Here is a 22268-nt window from a genome sequence, read left to right as displayed (position 1 = left end):
TTTTTATTAAAAACATTTTGTTAAGAAACTAATCACATAAGCTACATGGTTATCAGCCACCGAAGTGACCATTAAAAAATGGAGAATGCATTCGAAATTGCCGTCAAATGGAACTCAAATCGTAAACTAATGGGTCAAAAGTAATCGAAGACTTAAAAATTCTGAGTAGTTTAATACTCAGGAATCAAACCTAAAGTTCTAAAAACCTTGGACTACCCGTAGATCCGTCCCTAGTATCATTTAAATAATCAACTTAATTAAAAAAAACTTAAGTGTCAGAAGCTGTAACCTTACCTTCTAGGCTGTGAGATTTATTACCATATTATTCAGAAGCGGGTTACAGCGATGACTCATATAATATATTGTAGTGTTAACGTCGCATTAAAGCAAAAATCCAATATTTTTTTCATATATTTATTATATTAATCAAGAAATAAGTATAGGTGCATACTGGTTACTTATCAACTATTAGGTACTTCTAGACAAAGTAATGCACCTTGCTTATCTACGGCTATTTAAGGTCTATTATAATAGAGTCCATGCATCCTGTTCATTGTCTGCTTAACATTTTCAAATTCTTGTTGCAAAAGACGCTCATGATGGATAGCCTTAATTCGTTTATAGAGTGAGAAAATTCCATAGTACACGTAGCAGAGCAAAGCTAAACAGAAAGTTAAATAAAATGATATCATAATTGTTATAGTTTATTGATATTTAAAAGCTTCGACTCTCTTTGTGTTATTAAAAAAAATTATTAAGTCTGTTCCCATACATTGCATGTATATGTGCATATAAAATTTAAGATAAGGGGTAAAAAATATATACATATTTAGTATTGCAAAGCAGAAACAATTTTTGCATCACATTTTGATTGATTCAAGTAATATTTATTTGCTCAAGTCTCTTTTTGACTAGCTCAATCACGTTCATTTTACCTACTTACCTGTAAGTAGCCAGATGAACGGCAAAAAAGGTTCAATAACAGTTAATTGTCCAGCAAATAAACACAAGATTATAGAAATTAGAAGAATACCGGCAAGACACAACCATGGCATTAGCAATTGATAACAATTCTATAAAGCAAAATCAACTCATAAAGTTTTAATAAATAGCATTATCTACTAATACATAATGTATAAGTCTCATACCTTTTTGATACCCATTATAAGTAACAATGAGCTAATGCCAAACAATACGGTATAGGCCAAAGCAATGCTAAGCAAAACATAAGTTTCTAATAAATCCAATTAGTACAAACAGATGAAGCTATAAAGAATATGTCAATATTACCATGAACTGTGCAATTAGGCAATGCATAATCAATTGACATTGCTATGGACAGAAGGATAATCCCCAGGCCTGATGCAACACCTCCGACCTCACCCACGACCTTGCCGGCCGCAAGAAGCTTCACCCAGAAGAGGCTCTTCAACATTCTCAAAAATTTTTTAATAAAAAGATAAGGGAAAAAACAATAAAATCGCGAATAATTAAGTATAAACAACTGAACGTTCAAGTCCGATTCCATGTAGTGTGGCCGCTTTATATTCTAAAGACGACTCAATCTGCCGTTCGAAGCTTTCAATCTGTTTCTCTCTCATTTTTCAAAATGTGTTGCCAGATCATTAGATTTTGTTACTAGTGTGTTAAATTCTGACTGATTACTCATATAAGGGAATAAACAAAAGCTGAACAGAAGCTCTCGTTACCAAATCCATTTTTCATTATTTTCGCACTTTCTGCTCTTAATTTCAAATCGTTTTCGTTATCAAAGTTAAGTTCAACACACTTTTCTTTGACCAACTTTGATGGGTTACAGGTTTTCCAAGCTCAAAATTAATTTTTAAAATAAAATCAAAAACTTGAATATTTGAAAAGGTTAATTTCGAATCGGTTTGATCAAAAAATCATGATATTTAGAAGATGATTTTTTACGAATTAAAAGACATAATTCTAACTTGAAAAAAAAGACATGCATTTTTGAAATACTCTCAAAATTAAACAAATTAGAGTTTCATAAAATTAGGAATTATTGGAATATTTTGCTGTATAATGGCATTTTTTGTCTCTCTTATCTCTTAAATAGATGCCTTAATATTTTGTGTAATTTACAATTTAAATCAAAGTTTGAAAGCATAAAAACAAGCTTCACTTTCAAAAATCGTTACAACTTGCCAACAATACAATATACAATATCATAATACATCTTTAAATAGAGCTCTTTTAAAATATTTGGGAGTGAATAATGAGAATATTGGTAATTACTTTTTCTTCCCCAATGGCCGTACATTCTGAAACCGGTCTCAAATGAGTTTCCTACATAATCCAAAACAGTTAAATTAATTTCGAATTATATATTAGTTTAAGTTCAATGGTTACAATGACGATCAGCAAAGCCAACCTTAACAATAGTACTGAGAAGTACACCAAATAGATTCTTCGACATTAAAACACTTAAAATTCTTTCAATTTTGATACAAACAATGAATATACATAGTTGATATGAAAACTTAGTTAAAAACGCCAAGCATAGGATATAGTACACCGTTTGTACTCGTTCAGTATATAATTAATTAAGACACCTTTCAGTTAGTTAAACTTAATAAATTATTATATAGTTTCATAATGCAGAAATATAAATTCTAAATACTTATTAGAAAAATAAAATTTGAAGTTTAGAGAGTGAAAAAAAAACATTTATTTAAAGTGGTACAAAAAAAAACTCTGCTGAAACCAAAACATTAATTAGAGTTTGACATAATTAGGTTATCCTAATTCATTCATTCCTAATTCGTCAACTTGGTGATCATCATTTTCACTTCGTCTGTTTTTTCGTTTCTCCCTGGTGGCACGATCTTTGATATGAATAAATAGCGATATTGTGCCATAAAAAACGTAGCCAAACAAAGCTGAAATATATGTAAAAAAATTAACTTTTAGTTCTCTCTTTTAAAAGATACAGTCCTTTTAATAGAATAATAATTTGAAAAGTTTATAATAAATCAGAGGCGTGGACGAAAACTTACATATGATTAGAGTGGCCAATACCGCTCTAATTAGAATCGCTATCTTGTTTGGTCCAGATAACTGACTAAATGGGATAGAAGTTACATAAAAGAATATAACCATTAAGATGCAACCATTTATCATCCAAGGTATCAGCATTAAGTGTCGATTCTACAATGAATCAATTGGCATTAGTTATCCCATCTGAACATATGTCTGTATTTCCATATACCTTTTTGCTGCCTATTTTAAGCAAAATCGAACTATGGTAAAACAATACTGCGAAAACCAAAAGAGGTCTGGAGACATAATTAATTCCTAAAAATATATACTTATATATATATATTTTTAAGCAAAAATATTAATCAATTATAATTTTTACCATAATTAGGTCCGCCACGATATGCAATGTCAAAACCCACTGCAATGGCCATTAAAATGATGATCAGCAATGTTAGAACACTTGCCACATAACCAGTGATTTTGCCGGCAGCATGGAGATTTTTGCCAAACACATGCTCCAACATTTTATCACAAACTTTTGTAATTAATTTCACTTAATTCCAAGTAAAACGTCTTCACGATACAAGAGCCCGACTGTGTTTGATAAAACCCCAACTAAAGAAAACTACAAACTGCGCAACTTGAAAATCTTCCAATTCCCCCAAAAATTATATGCCTGTTTCTCTGAAAGGCCAATCGTTTGGCATTATATTGTTGATAAAAAGCATATTTTTGTTTATTTCTATTTAAATGAGTCATATAGTATTATCGGCTTTTGATTGCTTAGACTTTAGGAATACATTGAAATTTTATTTTGAAATGATTTACAAAATACTTACATGTGAGTGGACCAATAGCCGTCACTACTTTAATAGACAGGAACACTGGTTGGGTAAAAACATTGTAATCAACCAGAACAACAGCAGCAGCTTAAAACTAAGCCTTGAATATATCGCACAGCAAAGCTGGACCAATTAAAATTCTTTGAACATGAGTCATTTAATACCCAAATATGTGGAGAAAAACCAAGGAATGTTTTATTCCGGTTTGTATTTCCGCCTATTGCTAGAGTATAATCGGTTTTTAAATAAATTAAAATATTCAGAAGTTTATAAGGATATGTATGGAGAATTTTATTTTGCGCTTTTGTGGATGACTAACTATTCCCATATGCAGAGTTTTCCGAGTTGCTCCTTTTGTGTTCTCCAATTATCAGGATCAGGCGAAAAACAATTATAGAGATCAAGAGGTTTATCGGCCAGATCAACAAAAATAAGTGATGAATGAGGATCTCAATGAAGAGATTAAAAAGATTTAGCAAAAATAAAAACTTGTCTCTTAAGTTTTTCTAAAAAAAAAGTGGCACGAATTTATGCAGGAATGAAATGAATGAATAAAATTTTTATTGGCTACAAGGAATCATTGCATTTAAAAAAAAAATATAGTATTGTAAAAATGACTAAATTACATTTTGCTATAATATGGATAACCGTCGATCGGATAAAAGCCAGTATCCTGTAGGTTGCTAGAATAAAAATTTTTATTTTGTAAAGTTTCCGAATGTCCTTCAGCGCGAATTTGCCTAATATGATAGACGAGAGAGCAAATACCATAGTAGACGTACATTTTTAGTGCTGAAATATAATTAGAAGAATATTTATTTATATTATGTTAATAAAGAATTAAAAGTAGAAAAGTTATTTAAATTTATTATATTGTATATTATTACTGATCATTTAATAATTAGTAGTAATCATTTATATTTCATTGTTTTACGTTTGCCACACTTAAATTGGCATGTTTTAATAATACTTAAGGTAAGTAGGAATCATGGGAATTTTTTTAAATTATAAGCAACTTACCCAATATCATACCAATAACAACATTACACATCATTTGCACTCGAAAAGTTTTTGGCATCATTAGTTTGAAATAAAGTGGGAATGCAACACGGGCAAACGTTATTATGAAAAATCCAGTAATAAGCAGCCAGGGTAATAGCAAAAAGTGCTTATTCTATAAGAATAATTTTTCATTAACAAAAACTTTTTGTTTATATGTGTATATATATTAATATATTCTATACCTGCATGGTGCCCATTATAAGCAAAATGGAGCTAAAGAAAAACAACACAGTTAAAATCAACCAAACTCCAGAGTTATAGTCATAATCTGAAACATATGTTCGGAGATGAGATCAGTGATTTCTGAAAATCTTTTATGTGTATATTACCTTGAAGCGCCAGTCTACTTAAAGCAACATCATGCCCAACAACCGTGGAAAGGAAAATTATGGCCACGAAGGATACAGCAGTCCCCACAGAACCAATAACCTTGCCGGCCGTATGAAGATTCATACAAAGTAGACTTTGTAACATTTTTAAAGATTTCACAGCCAAATGCAGCACAAACAAAACCCCAAACTTTTACGTATTTTCACTAAAGAAGAATTCTCTGAATTTTGTAAGCCTCTGTTTAAAGTAGGCAAAACCTAATGATTCACGTTTCTTATCAATTTTACAGACCGCCGAAACGAAACGACTTCACTCTAGAAAAGCTCGATTGCAAATGCAGAATCAAAAACCTAGAAAAAGCGTCAAATGTTTGCAAAATATTTGATTATTTTAAAAAGCGCAAAAACAAAAATGATTTTTTATATGCATAAACTTTGATTAAGTATTATTCACTCATTTGAATTCCGTATTCCAACAGATGAGAGGGGTAGAGTCTTTGAGAATAATTCTTGTTTCAATAATTTGTTGGTTGTTTATTTTTATGATAATGAACCGTAACTTTATGGTAAATTATCATTTTAAAAACAATTTACTAACCTAGAATTTTGTATGCCAAGTGTGGACGAAAAAAATGTGATATAAACCGAAAGATATATTTAAAATTTTCCAGTTAAAGTACATCAATTCACACTACAGGGTGTCCAGCAGGGAGTGAGAGAAAGGAGGAGAATTAGGATAAATCGCCAACTATTCGCGAATTTCTTTTCGCTTTCGTGATCTCCAATATTTTCCAAGTATAATTCTGACGTGAAATTAGTAATACTTTTATGACCTTTTGCTGAAGCAATATTTGGTATAAGTATTAAACAAAAAACCTCGCGTTTAACCACATACATAACAACTTAAGATTAACCTAACGACAATTGTTGAAGCCTTAAAAAACATTTTCTTTATTTTCTGAGTGGAGGTTTAACAATTACATTAATTAAAATGTGTACAAATCAATATAATAATTAACTAAATTATTAAAAATTCAAGTGATTAAAATGCTTGAATCTAAAAAAACTTAAAATTTTATAATATTAAGAAGATTTATTTAATCTATATGACTTTCTTATAGAAATTATATAATCAAATAATCCCTCAAAAATACAAACAAATAATGTTATTAATTTTATATAAATAGGTGAACAAATTATTATATAAGGATAAGGAAAAATCAATCAATTTGAACGAGTTCCTTTGCATAACAAATACTTTGATACTGTTAATAAATCTGATTCTATTTCTTGCCTGGAATTATTCCCTTGAAAATGCTTTTCAGTGCTGAAATGGAATGATTTGTGGAAGTAAAAGGTTTTTGCTTTCAATGAAATTGTTTATATGATTATAATTGAAATATAACAATAATCACAACATTTTATCGAATTGCGATATAGGCATTATTGAAGGCCAACTATAATAATATTTAATGGATTTTTTTTTCTATTTATGACAATTACTTCAACTGATAAGTAGTTCATTTCTTTCACAATTTTGATTAAAATGAGCATGAACTGCGAACTTTTTAAAAAATATTTCAATTTAAAAGTACACTTTTTTGTTTTATGTATATCTTACCCGTGAGTAGACCAATGACTAAAGTTTCAATCAATTCCTTAGCCACGTTTAGTATGAAATCCTTCAGTAACGCGCCAATTAGGCAAGAATTCAAGAAGAGTCCTATTGTAAGGCCAAAGCTAATCATCCAGGGCAGTAGTAATAAGTAATATAAGCCCATGGATAGATTGGTGACACCAAGTAAAGATCCAAAAATCCCTAAGGAACTAATGCTACTCTTGTCCATTTCTTATCCTCAATCAACTACTACGACCTGGCAACTCACAAGCTCTTAAGCAAATGTTTAATTGAAATTTGAGAAATCGAAATCAATCTATAATCTATAAATTTATATTTTTATCGTGTTTCTGTAGTTTGTTGAGAACTCTGTGGTTGATTGGTGACTCTCTCACCAAATCACTTAATTACTTATAGAGAATAAGTTTCTCCATTCGTTTCTTCCACTCCGTTTGTGGCTTATCTGGACTGAAATTTCTTGCCTTTTCAGCTTTTATTTAATTTCTTTAAAAAGACGAAAACTTGCCCATAGAATGGACAGTTGTAAGTTGATGAGAGGATGAGTAAATTTTTATTGGTCGCAAACAAAATCATATTACTTGCCCTCCTGACATCTTCGCAATCTATACCCTTCTTCTGGATAATGTGTTTTAATATATGTAGACTTGGCACATGATAGTACTCCATATTGCTATTCCATTTATATTTATAAAGCGACATTATGCTGCAGAAAACCAAATTTATAATTATTTAAATTTTTCATTCATATCACAAAATTATAATATCTGGAGTGAAAGTAAGGTAAGGTAAAAATATTATCAATAAAATGTTTGTGACTAACGTAAGTGCGACGTTGATTCCATATTGAAATTTTGATTCTTTTCATTGACATTATATCCATATTGGCAGGAAAATGTTTCAAATACTGTGATTAGAGTTTTGTAAAAGTATAAGTTCAAAGCTGAAATAAATTTTTCAATTATTATTTCTTTGAACTTTGTTAATGGGTAAGTCTACATTTACCTGTGAGTAAAATATTGATACCTATTGCCAACAAGGCTTGTGTTATTGTCAATACTCCTAGCAAGGCTAACAAACCGACATGAAGCAAGTCATAAATGAAGATCAGCATTAATGCAATACCACAGATCATAGGCCAGGATAACAGCAATATATTAGCTCGCTATAAAAACAAGAAACTACTGATATACTTATATTGGAGTATATGTATTTGATCTGCACCTTTATGCTATCCACTATGACCAGAAATGAGGCAAGGAAGTTCATAACAATAATAGCCAAGGCAATACTGTATTTAACCAGAATATCTGAATAGTAAAGGATTATGTTTCAAATGAAAATTTTTTATTTAGTTTACCACTTACTATAGATTTGTAGATTGTGCATTTTTGGGGCAATTTCAGTGTTTGTAGACAGAATTAGCGACAAGCCAGTAATAACCAGAAGTGATCCAATTCTTGCCAGCCCATTGAAGGCAAACACTTGCGGGCCTTTATTAGCCATTTACGATGATATAGACCTTAGATGCGATTTTTGTTGAACTAAATGACTTATTGCACGATTTCTCGACTTGTCGTCGCAAAACTTCGAGTGCAAATGGTGAACCGAGCATAAAGAAATCACAAACTTGTCACGATAATGTTTTGTAATCTAAGAATTGGACTGCAAAATTATTTGTGTTTATGATTTTTCTGGGTTCCATTTAAAAAGTTCTTGGCAGAGACTTATTTCAGAATTTGTTTTTGAAATGGTTTGAATTAATAGTAAGTTAGTTCACTTGAAAACGCGCACAAGTTGCTTTACAGTAATCAATACTGATCAATAATTATTTTTACATATAGTTGTAAAAATAGTCAAAAAACCACCTCAAACCTTAACCTAATACAGGGTCTTCCCCCCAAAACTATGTCCACGTTAATCCACGTTAAAAAGTTGCCAGCAACAAACGAATGACCATTATCTTAGATCAAAAAGATTAAAGACCTAAATTGTTGTCTTCTTATCAGATAAATCTCGAAATTCCAGACTTAATTCAAAGCGGCAGCGACAATTTTACAAATTAGCCTTAAGTTGAAGGTTTTTTTGAATTAACAATTTTCCCAACTGGTAAGGTCAAGACTTTTTTTGGCATTTCAAATTTTATGCACTTCCTTTTTTCCAAAAATTTTGTAACTTTTTTGAAAATAAAGTATACGCAACGTGAGCCAACTAAATTGTGCAGAATTTGAAAACTAATTTGACGTAGTGTGACCGCTCGATAGATAGAGAGCTTTTGCATTAAGCTTTTGCTATGCTCTCTAACTGTAAAAATTACCGCTCACCGCATCTGTTTAATATGAAACGATTTTAATAGTTTCTAAAACTATTTGAAAAGACACAAAAGCCATATAACTATGAAAGTTTTGTAAAGTTAAAAAACTTTCAACATCAACAAATATATTCCTGAATATTGGATATAAATTTAAATTCATTAGCTATTATTTATTGACCTTAGTGATGGCAGTTGCATACGATGGTCAAACGATATGCACTAAAGTGACTCCATTCGGCTCCACCCAGAAGCTTTGTGTAGGTAGAAAAATTCTGATTGCAACTCAAGAAAATCTGTATCTATTGAATATGCACACTATTTAATGCATCGACTTTAAGATATCCTGTAAATAATTAAACTGTAAACTTGATTGATTATAGCTACATTACAACAACATAAGCGATGCCAAAGTAGTTTAATCACGTTGTCAAATATATGTAAGCTAAGCACCCACCTTGACAGCTCTTAGTTTAAAGCTTTTATAATAACTAGGTCATCATGCAGCAGGACTTGCATTGGTTGACTTGTCCAAAGGCGATACTCTAATTGACCTGTTGCACTCATAATCGACTTATTCCTTTCTGATTACGCGGCGCACAGGGTATACAAGGAGAAATACAATTGTTTCAAATTTTCAAAAAATTGTTAAAAATGATAAATAAATTGTTTTGTATGCGTCTCAGCACGGCCGGTTATGTCATTGGTGGCATGAACATTGCAATTTCGAGTACAGTTATATTCTTTAATGTCATCGCATTGGCCAACATTGATGAAGTTGCGCGTACAATTGAGAAATATATACACGAAAAAGTCAAGCGTTCAGGTAAATTATTGACCTTGATGTTGAAATCTGACCAAATAAATTGAGTTATATCTTTTACAGATTTGGCATACGCATTGAAATTGTATTTGGCAGGATCTGTTATTAGTATTGTGCTAGCCAGTATGTTGATAATGGGCATTCGAAAGGTATTTAATTACACAAATGATATATACGATTTTTATGATATCATTAAACCCCATTTTGTTGTTGTAGAAACGACCTGGCCTCATGTTGCCATGGATGGCTATTACAGGCTTGGCGATCGTTTTGAATATTTGCTATTGTCTGGGTCTATTGATAAATGTTCTTCTTGATGGTGCCGGATTTCTACCGACTGCAATTTCATTTTTATACCTAGGTATTTACTCGCTAAATGCTCTTTAAATTGCTTACCTCAATTTGGGTTTTTATTTTTAGGTATAACTATATACATATACATTGGCATGTATACGCTGTACCATCAGATATGTCGAGGAAATTCCAATCCTCGCATTGAATCAAGTGATCAAAATAATCCCGAAACTGCTGCTGGACTATATTCTATTTAAAAACTTGATCAAATATATCAAAAAAAATCAGTATTACTCTGCAGAAATATTCTTAAAGATGTCTTGATGTCTAAATATTCTTGATGTTGGCCAACATTTGCAATTTCTGTATATGTATGTATGTATATATGTATTTATGTGTATCTCGTCTACCATGTTCTTAAATATATATTTGAAAAATATTAAAATAAAAGGTGAGTTATGGAGTTTGTCAATAAATATTCATATTCGAATAATATCATAATACTGGAAAAGGTTTTATCGTTTAAGTTTTGTTTCCTAAACAGCGCGATTGATTACTCTGTCGGATTGATTCAACAAATACCTCAAAATTGTTTCTTATTTTTAAGGTTAAAGAATTCTTTTGGTAACTTTTAATTACAAAAATAATTGAAACTTAACAATTATTCGATAAAGTATATCAATACCCATTTTTTTTTATTCATAATCATTAACAAATTTTAAAGCTAACGCGCTTTGTATATTAAAAGTTAATATCCCAAATTTCCAAATTGATTTCGTAACTAAATTGCAATAAGATGGTTCTGAATACGTTAGCCCCAAAAATATTTATATTGGTATGTTTCATAAAAGAGTTATAAAGAGTTCGTTGCCGGAACATTAGTTACTGAGGTTTCAATATTTTGTTTTTTTTTAGGTATGGATTTCTTTCAAATAAATTTTAAACTTCCTTTAGTACGTACAGTATTCTGATCATTCGAAAAACTATTATTAAAATTTAGCTTACCTAGCATACCGTGCGTATACGTTTTTGTAGTTTAATGTAAAAATAAAACTAAACTAAACTAATAACACTTAGAAACAATTGGAGATGATTATAATCTATTATTCAATCGACTATCATGACCTGTATTATTACCTGATCGCTTTACTACTTTCTTATATATATATGTTATTATATTTTAAATTGAAAAAGAACTAAGCTTTGTTAACAAATGATTATTTATGAACCATTAAGTTAAAGGTGTGCACAACTCTATAATTACGTATACGCCTGGGTGGCATAGGATGTTGCAAAATTCAAAGTTGTAAAATTTTAAAAATAACTGAATTTTTTAAACATAAAATGATTTGATTCAACTAATCAACAAGGACTCCATATTTCTTAAGTATTTCAAAATATATTCACTTGTCATATTGTTTAGGTCAAAATAAGTCGGTAACATAAATGGCAAATATTTAACTAGTTTGTTAATATTTGCTTGAGTATCCTTTATTGGCTATTACGGCCGCTCCTTGGCGTGGAATCCACTAAATCCTGGCATCTAGCAATACGAATCCTTTCCCAACTCTCTTTCACACGCATCCAAAGTGCTTCATTTGATGTTGGGTTGCAGGTGGGAATTGCATTCTTGACATCAGTCCACAAATTCTCAATTGGATTGAGATTCGGGGACTGTGGAAGCTATTGCATGATGTTGATGGTGGTGTCCACAAACCACTTTTTAGCTTTCTTGCTCGCTATACACATGTATATGTACATATGTTATGTAAGAGTAAAATAGTCAAAATTTTTCCGTTTTAGTCATTTATACCAAGCTTCAAATTCAACACCAAAAATTGTCTATCTAATTTCGCATAAATCTATGCATACCTTTATTAGTGGTGGAGAATTATCGACTATTCATTAGATTGCTGATCGAACCGTTTAATGAAATCGAATAATGTGGCGTTGCGAAGCTTTTTCATTTCTTGTTTTTATTTCAAGTGAACTATCACTTCCTTATATGGATTATATATAAAAAAATATCGCCCACAGCCTCTTCTTCACAGAAGAGAAAGAAAAGATTTAAATTCATTATAAACTTATGTTTGAAGCATGTTTCATACCAAGTAGTTTCAGTTAATTTTTTGACATATCTTAAAAGGCGTCAACTTACCGTAAAATGTCTCTTATAATCTTTGAATACATTTAAAGGCCTTGTTAAATAATAGTTATAAGTAAGAAACATGCTTGTCAAATAAAGTTAATATATTTAAGACATATATCATAATTTTTATATAATTAACTTTTCTTTCCAATCCACTGCGACTTGATCTGTGGGATATTAAAAATGGGTCTAAGATCTCTGAGTCGTAAATTAAGTTTGTCTAATAAGTTAGAGGCCAGATTTAGTAGCTTAACAATTAAATTTTGTTAAATAAGGTAATTGTAACTCAAGAGTTGTCTATATAATCACAATTTCAATTAAAGCTCTCGCCAAATGCTTGCTCTGTGTACTGAATCTATATTTTTTAACCACATCTCGTGGTTGTACTCATGTACAATCGTATTATATACAAAATATCAGGTTGTACAATCTGTTGTTATTTTCTATAGAATTTCACAACCAGATTAATAAATGACGTGTATCTACATTTCTATATACATCATTTAATACGTAAATTATAATTGCACCTAATAACACTAATGTAGCAACACAATTTATTAATTTTCTGGAAATAACCCCTAGAATTTATTTGGAAAATGCCAATTATTATTAATATGTTGATATAAATTTATATATATATGGCGCAATAATCTTGATGCTTGTATAAAGAATAAACTGGATAATATTTAAGTAATAATATTATTTCGAAGGGCAATATTCGACAATGTTTAATGCAAAGTTAATTGCTTAGAGTTTTACATAATTAGGATATGACTCAGTGTGATGAGCGACTTGTGGTTGTAAGACCACACGACTTTCTTGGTCACGAATATTCTGAATGTGTTTGAAGAGCGATAATATAGCATAGTAGATATAGATGTTCAAAGCTGAAATAAAGATTAATGAAAATTAACAAAAGTTCATTTTGACATTATTCTTATATTGCACTTTCTGAGACAATCAGTATTTCGAATTTGGCTTAGTTGAGGATAGAAAGCATTAGATTTCGACAACAAAGCAAAGTCTTTATAATGGTGTCTGTGTTTTTTTTGAAATTTAATATAATGCAGACTAAGCAAAAATGTGTATGAATGTAAACAATGAAGGAACACCATTGAAAGGCAGATTGCTGAATAATCATTCAATGAGAACAAAATGGAAATCCCCGGGTAATACTGGAATATAAGAAACTTCCAGTGTATGGCAAGATGCTTGGGTTTGAAATGTTATCATAATACTTTATAGAAATATATATATATATAGTATATAAAACAACTGATACTGATTTTTTCTGCAAAGCGAGAGAATTCTTAGAAATTGTTGAATAAAAATGTAGACAAGGGCGTAGCCACGAATGTACTTTAAAAATGAATGGGGGAGTTGTGCAACCATTAAAGATACGAGCTGTTTCTGTTGCGAAGTGGACTTACCCAAGCCTAAGCCGGACATCATTATGTACATTAAAATTGGTGCCGCTGGAGCACTTTGAGCGAGTAGAGCTAAGACGACAAGGGATTGAATGACGCTAAAGACAAGGGCAATGCCAGAATTAATAAGCCAAGGCAACAGGAACAAATGACGATTCTGTAATGAAAAGAAAATTCAATGAATTGACATATCCACCCCCCCAAATATATATATACAACTCGAATACCTTCATTGTGCCCAAGATGAGAAGTGCCGAAGATAGGAAATTCAATAAAACTATAGCCAGTCCAATGCTGCAAACAGTTACAATCACTAAAACGAAAAAAAAAATACATACATATAAGTTAAATGCAAATTTGCCGATATCGTGGATTACTTACTCATATGAGCTGCATCTGGATCCACATGATCATTGGTTGAGATTCGACAAACAATAGTGTCTACATTTATTAGAACGGAGGACAGAACGATGATCAGCAAAATTGAGCCAATGGATCCCAACCAGCCAATGACTGTGCCAGCCGTGTGGAGACGCATGCAGAACATTCCTTTCAACATTTTTCAATAATTTCACAATTACTTTTCCGAAAAAATTCGAATATTTCAGCGAATGGAGAACAGTTTAGCTGCGTAGTTCGATCGCAATTAAAAGACTGCGAGAAAAAATGAAAAGCTTTTAGAACTTTCGAGAGAGGCCAGCCGAGATATACACATATACATACATCGATTTTAGAGATGGACGCAAAAACTTTATGTATTCCGAAGAACTGCCATCACTAAACAGCTGACAAACACTTGCGGGAAAATTCAAAGTTCATATAGATTTCCCCTGAAGTGAAAGTGCAAAATTTTAATATTTTCTGGGAATAACCCCATTAATTTATTAGTAAATAAATTTGAATTTGTTTGTATTTGTAAATTTGCGTAAATCAAGCCGCTTGTTAAACAGTATAAAAAATATATACTTATGTGTATATATGTTGGATAATATGAACAACAATAGATATTTTTGAGGTATAAGTGGTGTAAAATATTCATCAAATTGCTTAAAGTTTGGAGTAAATGGGATAAGTATCAGTCGGATGGGCAGCCTCATTGTCAATTTGTAAATTCAAAGGTTGCTCTTGTTTCTGGATCTCCTGAATATGTTTGTATAGCGAAAATATGCCGCGGAAAATGTAGATATTTAAGACTGAAAAAAAAATTAATTTTTTATAAATTAAATTTTGAAAAGATTAAAGTTTATCGAGAGTAGCCAACAGTCAAAAATATGTGTGTATAATAAGCCAATAAGCCGATGTACACGTGTATGTATATATTATATACTCTAATCAGTATGCTTATGAAGAAATCTGTGAAAATATGTGCTATTACTGAAATAGAGTAACTTACTCAGAGTTATAGTATAACCCACTAGGGCATAATGCATTTCGTTAGATCCTGCCAACCTTATGAAAAGAAACACTTTGTAAATGAAAGTCAAGAACATGGCAATAGCTGAGGTAATTAGCCAAGGCAAAATATACGAGGCACGATTCTGAAAAAAGGAAGAAACCCATAAAAACATATACAATTGTATCAACCAACAATTTTATTATGTTATTTTACCTTTTTGGTGCCCAGAATGAGCAGAATGTTAGAAATTAGACCCCAGATAACACTGATTAAGAAAAAGCTGAAAACAATAACAATAACTAAACAAAAAATAAAAATAAATAATTAATTAAACATTGGCAAAAAACGACCAAAAAATGTCTTTATCTTACTTGTATGGTAATGCTCCTCCCTCTGTTGCATACTCTCGTCTACGGCTGTAGAAAAAGTAGGAAACAAACACAAAATAAACCAGATACATACAAACTTATTACCATAAAGATTTGGGTGCTCTTACGTTCAAACTTGTCCATTTCATCTTTGGCAAACGATCTGGCCAACTCGTCGGCACCAAACAGAGCTACGCCAATGATGAACATCATCAGGACTGAGCCAATGCATCCTAACACACCAATGACAAAGCCGGCCGTATGAAGACTCATGCAAAATACTTCATTTAATAATTTTGCCATTTCTATTTTCACTTTTTTTCGCACTTTTTTTGAACTGACACGCAATGTATCTGGTTGAACTTCAAACACTTACTACTTGTTGCAAAATGCCAAAAGTGAAGAGCTTTTGCAAACATGTTTTGTTAGAGTAACCAGAGATACTAAAGACAACACAAAAGACGAGCTAATTGAAAAGCTTTTAGAAAAAAGAGAAGCTTTAATGGGACATTCAAACATTTTAATTTATGAACTTAGAAATAAATTGTACATAAATGAAACATTCTGAGTTTTAATACTCAACCAGAAATTTAGATGGAACATATGAGCTTATGTATTTCATCCGCCATGTAGTCCAGTGTTAACACCCAGTCACTACAGCCTAGAAAGAAATAGTCAATGATCTTAATTTTTTAAGCTCCTATGAAACTGTCCCTAATCTACCATCAATCTATTTCTCTACTGGCAAATAAAAAGGAGCTGACAGCTTTTTCATGTTCAAATTTTTTTTCAGGATATCACCTCAAGGACCTTTTTCAGACGCCTGCTAGCTAGCTAGCAAGTTATTCTCCGATTGAAATGAAATATTTTATGTACAAAACATAAATCGAGCCAGGGTATAATAAATAGCTTGCGAAATAATAGAGAAAAAAACGAGAGTTGGCTTATGAAATGATTACCCAGAGACTAACATAAATTGGATAGGTATTGGTTTGTAGAGAGTACTCTGGCATTCATAATAATATGAGAGATTAACTTTATTATATGTACATACATTGTCATATTTTGTAAATATATATAGTATATATTATATAAACATGTGTATAGATTTGTATTTTTTGTGGGCGATAAGAATGCTATTACTCATCAGAGAATTCGTATCTTACCCATAGATAGATGCACTTACATTATCAGTAGCAACACTTGACTTGATCCTTTTGCCGATATTACAGCCCATATATTGTGAAGAAACATAAGCACTAACACCACAGTGGAATTTATAGTGAAATAAAGTTATAAGTGAAGATTCTAAAATAGGACAATAAGACATTTTTATCTACTTACAATTGGACTTACATTTTATTTACCTTTATTGTGCCTACTATTGTGGGATCGACTATATTACATTGATTACCATGAGAGTCAGGGCAATGCTGTCTGATTAATCTCTAATTAATAAAACAACAACAGAGAAAAGATTATGTATTGTTTGACTTACCTCAATTTACAATTTGTCTTTGTCCATGTCTTGGAAATTATTCGCCATTTCATTTGAGATTTTTTTAGAGCATAAAATAGGGAAAAAAACATCGGAATTGAGCTACTGCATTCCCAAGAAACCAACTGCATGGCCAGCCGTTTGTAAACGCATCCAATTTCGAGGTTTGAACATTTTTTATAATTCTAAAATAAGCACGGAATAGACTTGCTATAAGTATATACACCTTCTAATTTTTATGATTCTGTTCCGAACTTGCCGGCTTAGCTAAACTTTTACAATTTAAAAGCTTTTTTAAACTCTTTTTCATGGGTGACCAGATGGCAAGAGGGCAAGTGGGGATCTGTGATAGCAACCGCCCTCAGCAAATGTTCAAAATTTAATATTACCTGTAACTTATAAATAATAATCTAAAAGATATGAATAGAATGGTTACCTTTTAATACAAAAGAAAAATAGGTATACATATAATATGGTACATAAGATATATGCGTATAATAAAAACAAATATTGGCTTATCGCTAAATATCAACATAAGGAAAATATATAAGTATATATTTGTTCAGTAGGTACATATCGGAAAAACCACAAATATATACATATATCCAAATGATTATTTCGAATATTTTTTTCTTTTAAGTTGAAGTGTAATTGGGATTTATATGATGAACTTGATCTTGATTCGAAATCAAGGGCCGCTGTTCCTCCCGTGTGGCTTGAATTTGTTTGTAGAGAGAGTATATTCCGTAGAAAATATACACACTGAAAGCTGAAAATGACACAATGTAAAGAGAGAAGAGATTTTAATTTTTAACTCAATTATCATCATTCTTCACGCGAGGAAAATTAAACTGAAGCTTATCAGCTATACGCCAATAATTTCACAAGAGCTTTTTGCAAATAAATGCAATAATAAATGAGTCTGAGTCATTTAGAGGTACGTACCAGTAGACAGGAAATATAGTATAATGGAGGGAAGAACACTAAGGAAGGACATGTGTTTCGACAAAAACATTATCCACAAGGATAGGTTGTAAATGAATCCCACTGCTAGGGAAATGGCATTGTTAAACAGCCAGGGCAGGAGCCACAAATGACGTTCCTATATAGAAAAAAGTAAATAAATGTGAATCAACTGTCAAATTGCATACATATATATGTATATATATGTACCTTATTCGTTCCGATAAGCAGCATACCCGAAGCTAGCATTTGTAACACAGTCAAAGCCAAATAGATGCTGAGTACAATAATAGCGTCTGAATCAGAATGGAAGACATATAAAAGTTACACCTGCAACCCTATTTTATTACGTTCTCTTACATGGACGAATTTCTGCCTCTGTAATATCGGGGTCATTCCAACTCTTTACCATTGCCTTTACTAGCTCATCAATGTTGCCCAGGCAAATGCCAAGAATGATGGTCGTGAATAGGGAGCCCACTATCCCTATCCAGGCGATAATGACACCGGCGGTATTAAGCCGAAAACAAAAGAGCTTGGTTAACATTTTCACCGGTTATTTTTAATAGTTAAAGCTGAAACAACACTTCTCTGCGCAGTTAGATTGCAACTAACAAAGAGGCCCCAATGGATATGATATATTATATATGTATGTACATTGGTAATTGCATTTGTATATGTAATAGCTTTGCAAAAGCTACTTTGCAAAGTGACCAGATGACACAAATCACCCATGGTTACAGTTAGCCCTCTCCAACAGATCATTCAACCTTAAAAGGTTATTTTACGGCTTAAAACTTCTTTGTGAATAACTTTAGTTATAGTAGTAATCTACTTTTATAAATTTCTATTATTTATTTATAGGCTAAAAGCTGAAATATTACACAGGTCGACAGAAATAAGCTGGAACCCAGACACTAGAGTAAACTTCTTGAATCGACATCGAATCTCCAAATGTTTAGATTGACTCTGATTTTAAAGTGTTTGCCTGTTTTTTAAAAGTATTTGTGTTTTGAATTGTAATTTGTTGCTAGCCTCTTTGGCTTTTGTTTCAAAGGAAAACTTTAAATCTCTGCACTTCTAATTTTGTTCTCAAAGGTCTCGAAGAAAAGCTATAGAACTGAAAACCATAGGAAATGTTTAACTTTCTATTTCGTTTTCGTTCTTTTTACCTTGATTGTTGTTCCATCAATTTTATGTTCATAAAATATATGCAAACTGTATCTTTACGAAACCAATTAATAAATATCAATAAGTTTGAGTTTTGCTGTTCACTTTAAATTTTAAAAATGTTAAATTCGTTTTAAATTACATTAAATTGCCAACAGTCTGTTATATTGTATATTGGGTGAATGCATTTTGTATAGACAACAGTTTTTTTCAGAGTGACCAGGTGAAACTAGGCCCCCAATGGGAGAGTGGAGCTGATGTGTCAAACCTCTGCCCTCTCCACCGCTGCTCTGCCGACGCGTTCTGCATTCACACCTGCGCTCTCCGTTACTCTCCATCTTTTTTATATGTAAAACAACTTTTGCTTCTTTTTAGCCCGACTGGGACCGCTTCAGTTTTATTTTGTTGACTGACGCGTTCGTATCGTTTATTATTTTCTATATATATAAGCATCTATATATACATATATAGAAATATCTTTCTCTCTCTCTGACTTTCGCCGTTTGTTTGTGTGTCAGCGTGTGGGAGGCAGTTTTAAATTTCAGTGTCATTTCTTCTTAATAACAAAATATAAACACCGCATCCAAAATGAAAGTTAATCTTAGTGTCGATCAGGGACCCTGTAATACAGAGTTACGCAGTTGGTGTCTAGGAATTTCTATATTTTATTTAGTTTCCGTTGTACTCAGCATCTTTATTTCCCATTCGGGTAAGTGAAATTGAAGGCGTGGTTCTGGTTTGTATTTTAAAAATTTTTTGAAGCGAAGCGCCTCATGTCTCGCTATTTGCTGTTGTGTCTTTTCTATAAACAAATTTTATGGGTCTTTTTTCTTTTATATATGTAAATACATGTTCCATTGTGTTAAAAACAAAAAAAGAAATAGAATTAAAAAAAACATACGTATATATATGTACATATGTATGTATGTACATTTATACATTTGACTAGACACAAATTTAAAGCATGAGATAATACTTGTGAAGGCGAAACTTGTTCTCGTGGTTGGCGATGAGTTTATTTTATTTCTGAATTGTTTTGGAATTTTTAGTAATGACGCCATAATTTGACAAATCCATAGACCGATTAGCTCACATTGTCTATATATGTACAATGTACATATATGTATATACAAAATACTATAGAGTTCATTGTTAATTTCATTAATTCAGTCAAAAAGTTTTTGCATTTTAATTACACTCTACGGAAAACTTGAAACTCGTTGTCTATGTCCAAAGAACTTGAACTTGTCGAGTCGAAAATATTGAATTTCTTGATGACTATTGCAGTTAATGTGTGACGCTATAACATTGTAAATATATATACCCTGCAAAGATACAAATAGTATTTCTTCATTCATATAGGTACACTAATGCATCAAAAGGTAATATCAAATGACTCAGTATATACATACATATGTACATACATACAGCCGCGGTCACAAGGCTAGCACGTTTTTCTTTGGGCTACTAAGAAACTTAATGAAGAATTTTTTTCAATTCTTTGTTGGTTATTGTATTTACATAGATGATGTCTCGTAAATGTCGTCATGTTAACTTTCTCCGTTGTAGGAAAAAAACCTTGAAGAAATAGCCCCAATTTTGAGCTCGATAGGTGTTTAGCACGATCCTTCTAAAATGTTTGATATTTTAAATACACTTATGTATCTTTTGAAGAAAAAAGTAAGTAAAAAATTTAACCCCAGCATTCGTTTTGTGACCAATGGAAATGTAATTCTTTTTATCTCTGGCCCGTTTTTCGATTTTAATTAATCCCACACTACTTTTTTCTTTAAATACGAATGAAATTATATTAAATTCTTCATCGAATAATACATGTTTAATGAAAATCCGATAAAAACTAAACTTTCTAAACTTTTTCAATCCAGCCAGATTATTCGGAATACTATAATTATATGTAGATAATGTGGTTTTAATAGAAACAATACATTACTAGAAAAGTTCGCACCTGTTAAATTCACAAAAACTGATAAATTATACAAATTTTTTTTCGCTTAAAACTCATAACATTGTACAGGCGGAAATACTGACCATTGTGCCAAATGTAATGGGATCTAAGAACACTAAATCAATCATTTCGCTTGAATAAGTAATGGTTGATAAATACATATGTACATATGTATGTACTAATACCAAGAAAATCAAAGTTTACATTCTGTTGAAAATTAAAATCTTAGTTAGTTTAGTTACAGTATTAAGGATATTTCTATAATATTAAATAGTTTGGCATCAAATGAATCTCTTTGGGAAATCTTTTTTTGGCCCCCATTATCGTAAAATTGATTGTGGACTTTTGTTTTAGTGTTTACTTACATTTTTGCTATCTATTTTGAGAAGAGAGATATTAACAATGTTTTTGGGTTTCTAATTTTTCTTTTTTGTAGCACTCACCTTTATTGGATTCGCTTTAACCGTGATTGCCAATGTCTGCCTGTTGGTTGCTTGCAGAAAGGTTAACTCTATTTTATGCACCCGATTTTAAGAATACTTAATCCGCATTTTTCTTTTATTATAGCCCGATTACAAGTGGGTTATCCCTTGGTTGATATACGCAGTAATTGTGGCCATTGGTTTTCCCATTGCCATATTTGGAGCGATCTTTCATTTTGGAGGATTTCGCGAGAGCACAGGATCAACGAATGTTTTGGTTGCTGTTTTAATTTATATTATTGAATTCTGTAAGTTAAAAGGGCATGTACCTGAGAACAGGTTTTCATTCTATGTTTTCTTTTTGCAGTCATCTTTGCCTTTTTCGCTCGACTGGTCTACTCTTATTATCTGCAACTCAAGGGCAGTGACTCTAGTCCCCGTAGTGCCGCAGTTGTTTAAGAATCTGTTTCTCTCGAATTATAAAATTTGTAAAGGGGAATCCCCAGTATCTTGTTTTTTTTTTTTGCAAATTAATAAAACAAAATATTATGCTTACTTAACATAAAATAGCACGATGTTATAAGTTCTAAGGGGAGGGATTCA

The 22268-nt window shown here is 31.5% G+C and overlaps 7 protein-coding genes across 8 annotated transcripts; 2 read left to right on the top strand and 5 right to left on the bottom strand.

Moving 5' to 3' along the window:
- Positions 1-423: 423 nt before the first annotated feature.
- On the bottom strand, positions 424-1467 carry LOC111518969. Of its 2 annotated transcripts, none has more exons than XM_023177421.2 (4): positions 1291-1467; positions 1149-1215; positions 944-1073; positions 424-661 (listed from the first exon to the last, which is right to left on the bottom strand). In XM_023177421.2, exons 2-4 carry the CDS (start codon positions 1161-1163, stop codon positions 516-518), a joined length of 291 nt encoding a protein of 96 aa, XP_023033189.1. In that variant the 5' UTR covers positions 1164-1215; positions 1291-1467; the 3' UTR covers positions 424-515. The 2 variants fall into 2 exon arrangements, with proteins under 2 accessions (XP_023033189.1, XP_023033186.1); XM_023177418.2 differs by having other exon boundaries at positions 427-661; positions 1149-1234.
- A 2945-nt stretch (positions 1468-4412) lies between these two features.
- LOC111518960 lies at positions 4413-5727 on the bottom strand. The gene is made up of 5 exons (XM_023177350.2): positions 5697-5727; positions 5243-5593; positions 5096-5181; positions 4872-5025; positions 4413-4643 (listed from the first exon to the last, which is right to left on the bottom strand). The coding sequence occupies exons 2-5, from the start codon at positions 5385-5387 to the stop codon at positions 4474-4476; spliced, it is 555 nt and encodes a 184-aa protein (XP_023033118.1). The 5' UTR covers positions 5388-5593; positions 5697-5727; the 3' UTR covers positions 4413-4473.
- A 3974-nt stretch (positions 5728-9701) lies between these two features.
- Positions 9702-10709, top strand: LOC111519024. The gene is made up of 4 exons (XM_023177617.2): positions 9702-10015; positions 10076-10161; positions 10229-10373; positions 10433-10709. Exons 1-4 carry the CDS (start codon positions 9844-9846, stop codon positions 10561-10563), a joined length of 534 nt encoding a protein of 177 aa, XP_023033385.1. The 5' UTR covers positions 9702-9843; the 3' UTR covers positions 10564-10709.
- Positions 10710-13157: 2448 nt separating this feature from the next.
- LOC26529543 lies at positions 13158-14540 on the bottom strand. Its single transcript, XM_015179279.3, has 4 exons — positions 14264-14540; positions 14110-14195; positions 13886-14039; positions 13158-13342 (listed from the first exon to the last, which is right to left on the bottom strand). The coding sequence occupies exons 1-4, from the start codon at positions 14439-14441 to the stop codon at positions 13203-13205; spliced, it is 558 nt and encodes a 185-aa protein (XP_015034765.1). The 5' UTR covers positions 14442-14540; the 3' UTR covers positions 13158-13202.
- Positions 14541-14733: 193 nt separating this feature from the next.
- Positions 14734-16040, bottom strand: LOC26529991. The gene is made up of 5 exons (XM_023177128.2): positions 15775-16040; positions 15650-15694; positions 15492-15577; positions 15276-15420; positions 14734-15075 (listed from the first exon to the last, which is right to left on the bottom strand). Exons 1-5 carry the CDS (start codon positions 15947-15949, stop codon positions 14930-14932), a joined length of 597 nt encoding a protein of 198 aa, XP_023032896.2. The 5' UTR covers positions 15950-16040; the 3' UTR covers positions 14734-14929.
- A 1522-nt stretch (positions 16041-17562) lies between these two features.
- On the bottom strand, positions 17563-18721 carry LOC6638443. Its single transcript, XM_002061437.4, has 4 exons — positions 18468-18721; positions 18318-18403; positions 18090-18246; positions 17563-17913 (listed from the first exon to the last, which is right to left on the bottom strand). The coding sequence occupies exons 1-4, from the start codon at positions 18652-18654 to the stop codon at positions 17780-17782; spliced, it is 564 nt and encodes a 187-aa protein (XP_002061473.1). The 5' UTR covers positions 18655-18721; the 3' UTR covers positions 17563-17779.
- Positions 18722-19673: 952 nt separating this feature from the next.
- LOC6638444 lies at positions 19674-22190 on the top strand. The gene is made up of 4 exons (XM_002061438.4): positions 19674-19986; positions 21680-21747; positions 21811-21973; positions 22033-22190. Exons 1-4 carry the CDS (start codon positions 19866-19868, stop codon positions 22122-22124), a joined length of 444 nt encoding a protein of 147 aa, XP_002061474.1. The 5' UTR covers positions 19674-19865; the 3' UTR covers positions 22125-22190.
- Positions 22191-22268: the final 78 nt, after the last annotated feature.

This window comes from Drosophila willistoni (genome assembly GCF_018902025.1).
Source record: "Drosophila willistoni isolate 14030-0811.24 chromosome 2L unlocalized genomic scaffold, UCI_dwil_1.1 Seg139, whole genome shotgun sequence".
NCBI classification, from domain to species: Eukaryota; Metazoa; Arthropoda; class Insecta; order Diptera; family Drosophilidae; genus Drosophila; species Drosophila willistoni.
This window is presented reverse-complemented; position numbering and strand designations above follow the sequence as displayed.

Bases quoted from the DNA above. Each gene is read 5' to 3' on its own strand.
- LOC111518969 (XM_023177418.2), bottom strand. From the start codon at position 1,435: ATGTTGAAGAGCCTCTTCTGGGTGAAGCTTCTTGCGGCCGGCAAGGTC. The intron at 1,235-1,290 runs GTAATATTGACA...TGGATTTATTAG, and splicing joins GCCTAATTGCACAGTTCATG to AAACTTATGTTTTGCTTAGC. The intron at 1,074-1,148 runs GTATGAGACTTA...TTTGCTTTATAG, and splicing joins TTATAATGGGTATCAAAAAG to AATTGTTATCAATTGCTAAT.
- LOC111518960 (XM_023177350.2), bottom strand. From the start codon at position 5,387: ATGTTACAAAGTCTACTTTGTATGAATCTTCATACGGCCGGCAAGGTT. The intron at 5,026-5,095 runs GTATAGAATATA...TTATTCTTATAG, and splicing joins TTATAATGGGCACCATGCAG to AATAAGCACTTTTTGCTATT. The intron at 4,644-4,871 runs GTAAGTTGCTTA...ATTATATTTCAG, and splicing joins TGTTATTGGTATGATATTGG to CACTAAAAATGTACGTCTAC.
- LOC111519024 (XM_023177617.2), top strand. From the start codon at position 9,844: ATGATAAATAAATTGTTTTGTATGCGTCTCAGCACGGCCGGTTATGTC. The intron at 10,162-10,228 runs GTATTTAATTAC...TTGTTGTTGTAG, and splicing joins TGATAATGGGCATTCGAAAG to AAACGACCTGGCCTCATGTT. The intron at 10,374-10,432 runs GTATTTACTCGC...TTTTATTTTTAG, and splicing joins AATTTCATTTTTATACCTAG to GTATAACTATATACATATAC.
- LOC26529543 (XM_015179279.3), bottom strand. From the start codon at position 14,441: ATGTTGAAAGGAATGTTCTGCATGCGTCTCCACACGGCTGGCACAGTC. The intron at 14,040-14,109 runs GTATTCGAGTTG...TTTTCATTACAG, and splicing joins TCATCTTGGGCACAATGAAG to AATCGTCATTTGTTCCTGTT. The intron at 13,343-13,885 runs GTAAGTCCACTT...TCTTTATTTCAG, and splicing joins GATGTCCGGCTTAGGCTTGG to CTTTGAACATCTATATCTAC.
- LOC26529991 (XM_023177128.2), bottom strand. From the start codon at position 15,949: ATGGCAAAATTATTAAATGAAGTATTTTGCATGAGTCTTCATACGGCC. The intron at 15,578-15,649 runs GTAAGATAAAGA...TTTTTTGTTTAG, and splicing joins GGAGGAGCATTACCATACAA to TTATTGTTATTGTTTTCAGC. The intron at 15,076-15,275 runs GTAAGTTACTCT...TTTTTTTTTCAG, and splicing joins GGGTTATACTATAACTCTGA to TCTTAAATATCTACATTTTC.
- LOC6638443 (XM_002061437.4), bottom strand. From the start codon at position 18,654: ATGTTAACCAAGCTCTTTTGTTTTCGGCTTAATACCGCCGGTGTCATT. The intron at 18,247-18,317 runs GTACATATATAT...TTTTCTATATAG, and splicing joins TGCTTATCGGAACGAATAAG to GAACGTCATTTGTGGCTCCT. The intron at 17,914-18,089 runs GTACGTACCTCT...TGTCATTTTCAG, and splicing joins ACTATATTTCCTGTCTACTG to CTTTCAGTGTGTATATTTTC.
- LOC6638444 (XM_002061438.4), top strand. From the start codon at position 19,866: ATGAAAGTTAATCTTAGTGTCGATCAGGGACCCTGTAATACAGAGTTA. The intron at 21,748-21,810 runs GTTAACTCTATT...CTTTTATTATAG, and splicing joins TGTTGGTTGCTTGCAGAAAG to CCCGATTACAAGTGGGTTAT. The intron at 21,974-22,032 runs GTAAGTTAAAAG...TTCTTTTTGCAG, and splicing joins AATTTATATTATTGAATTCT to TCATCTTTGCCTTTTTCGCT.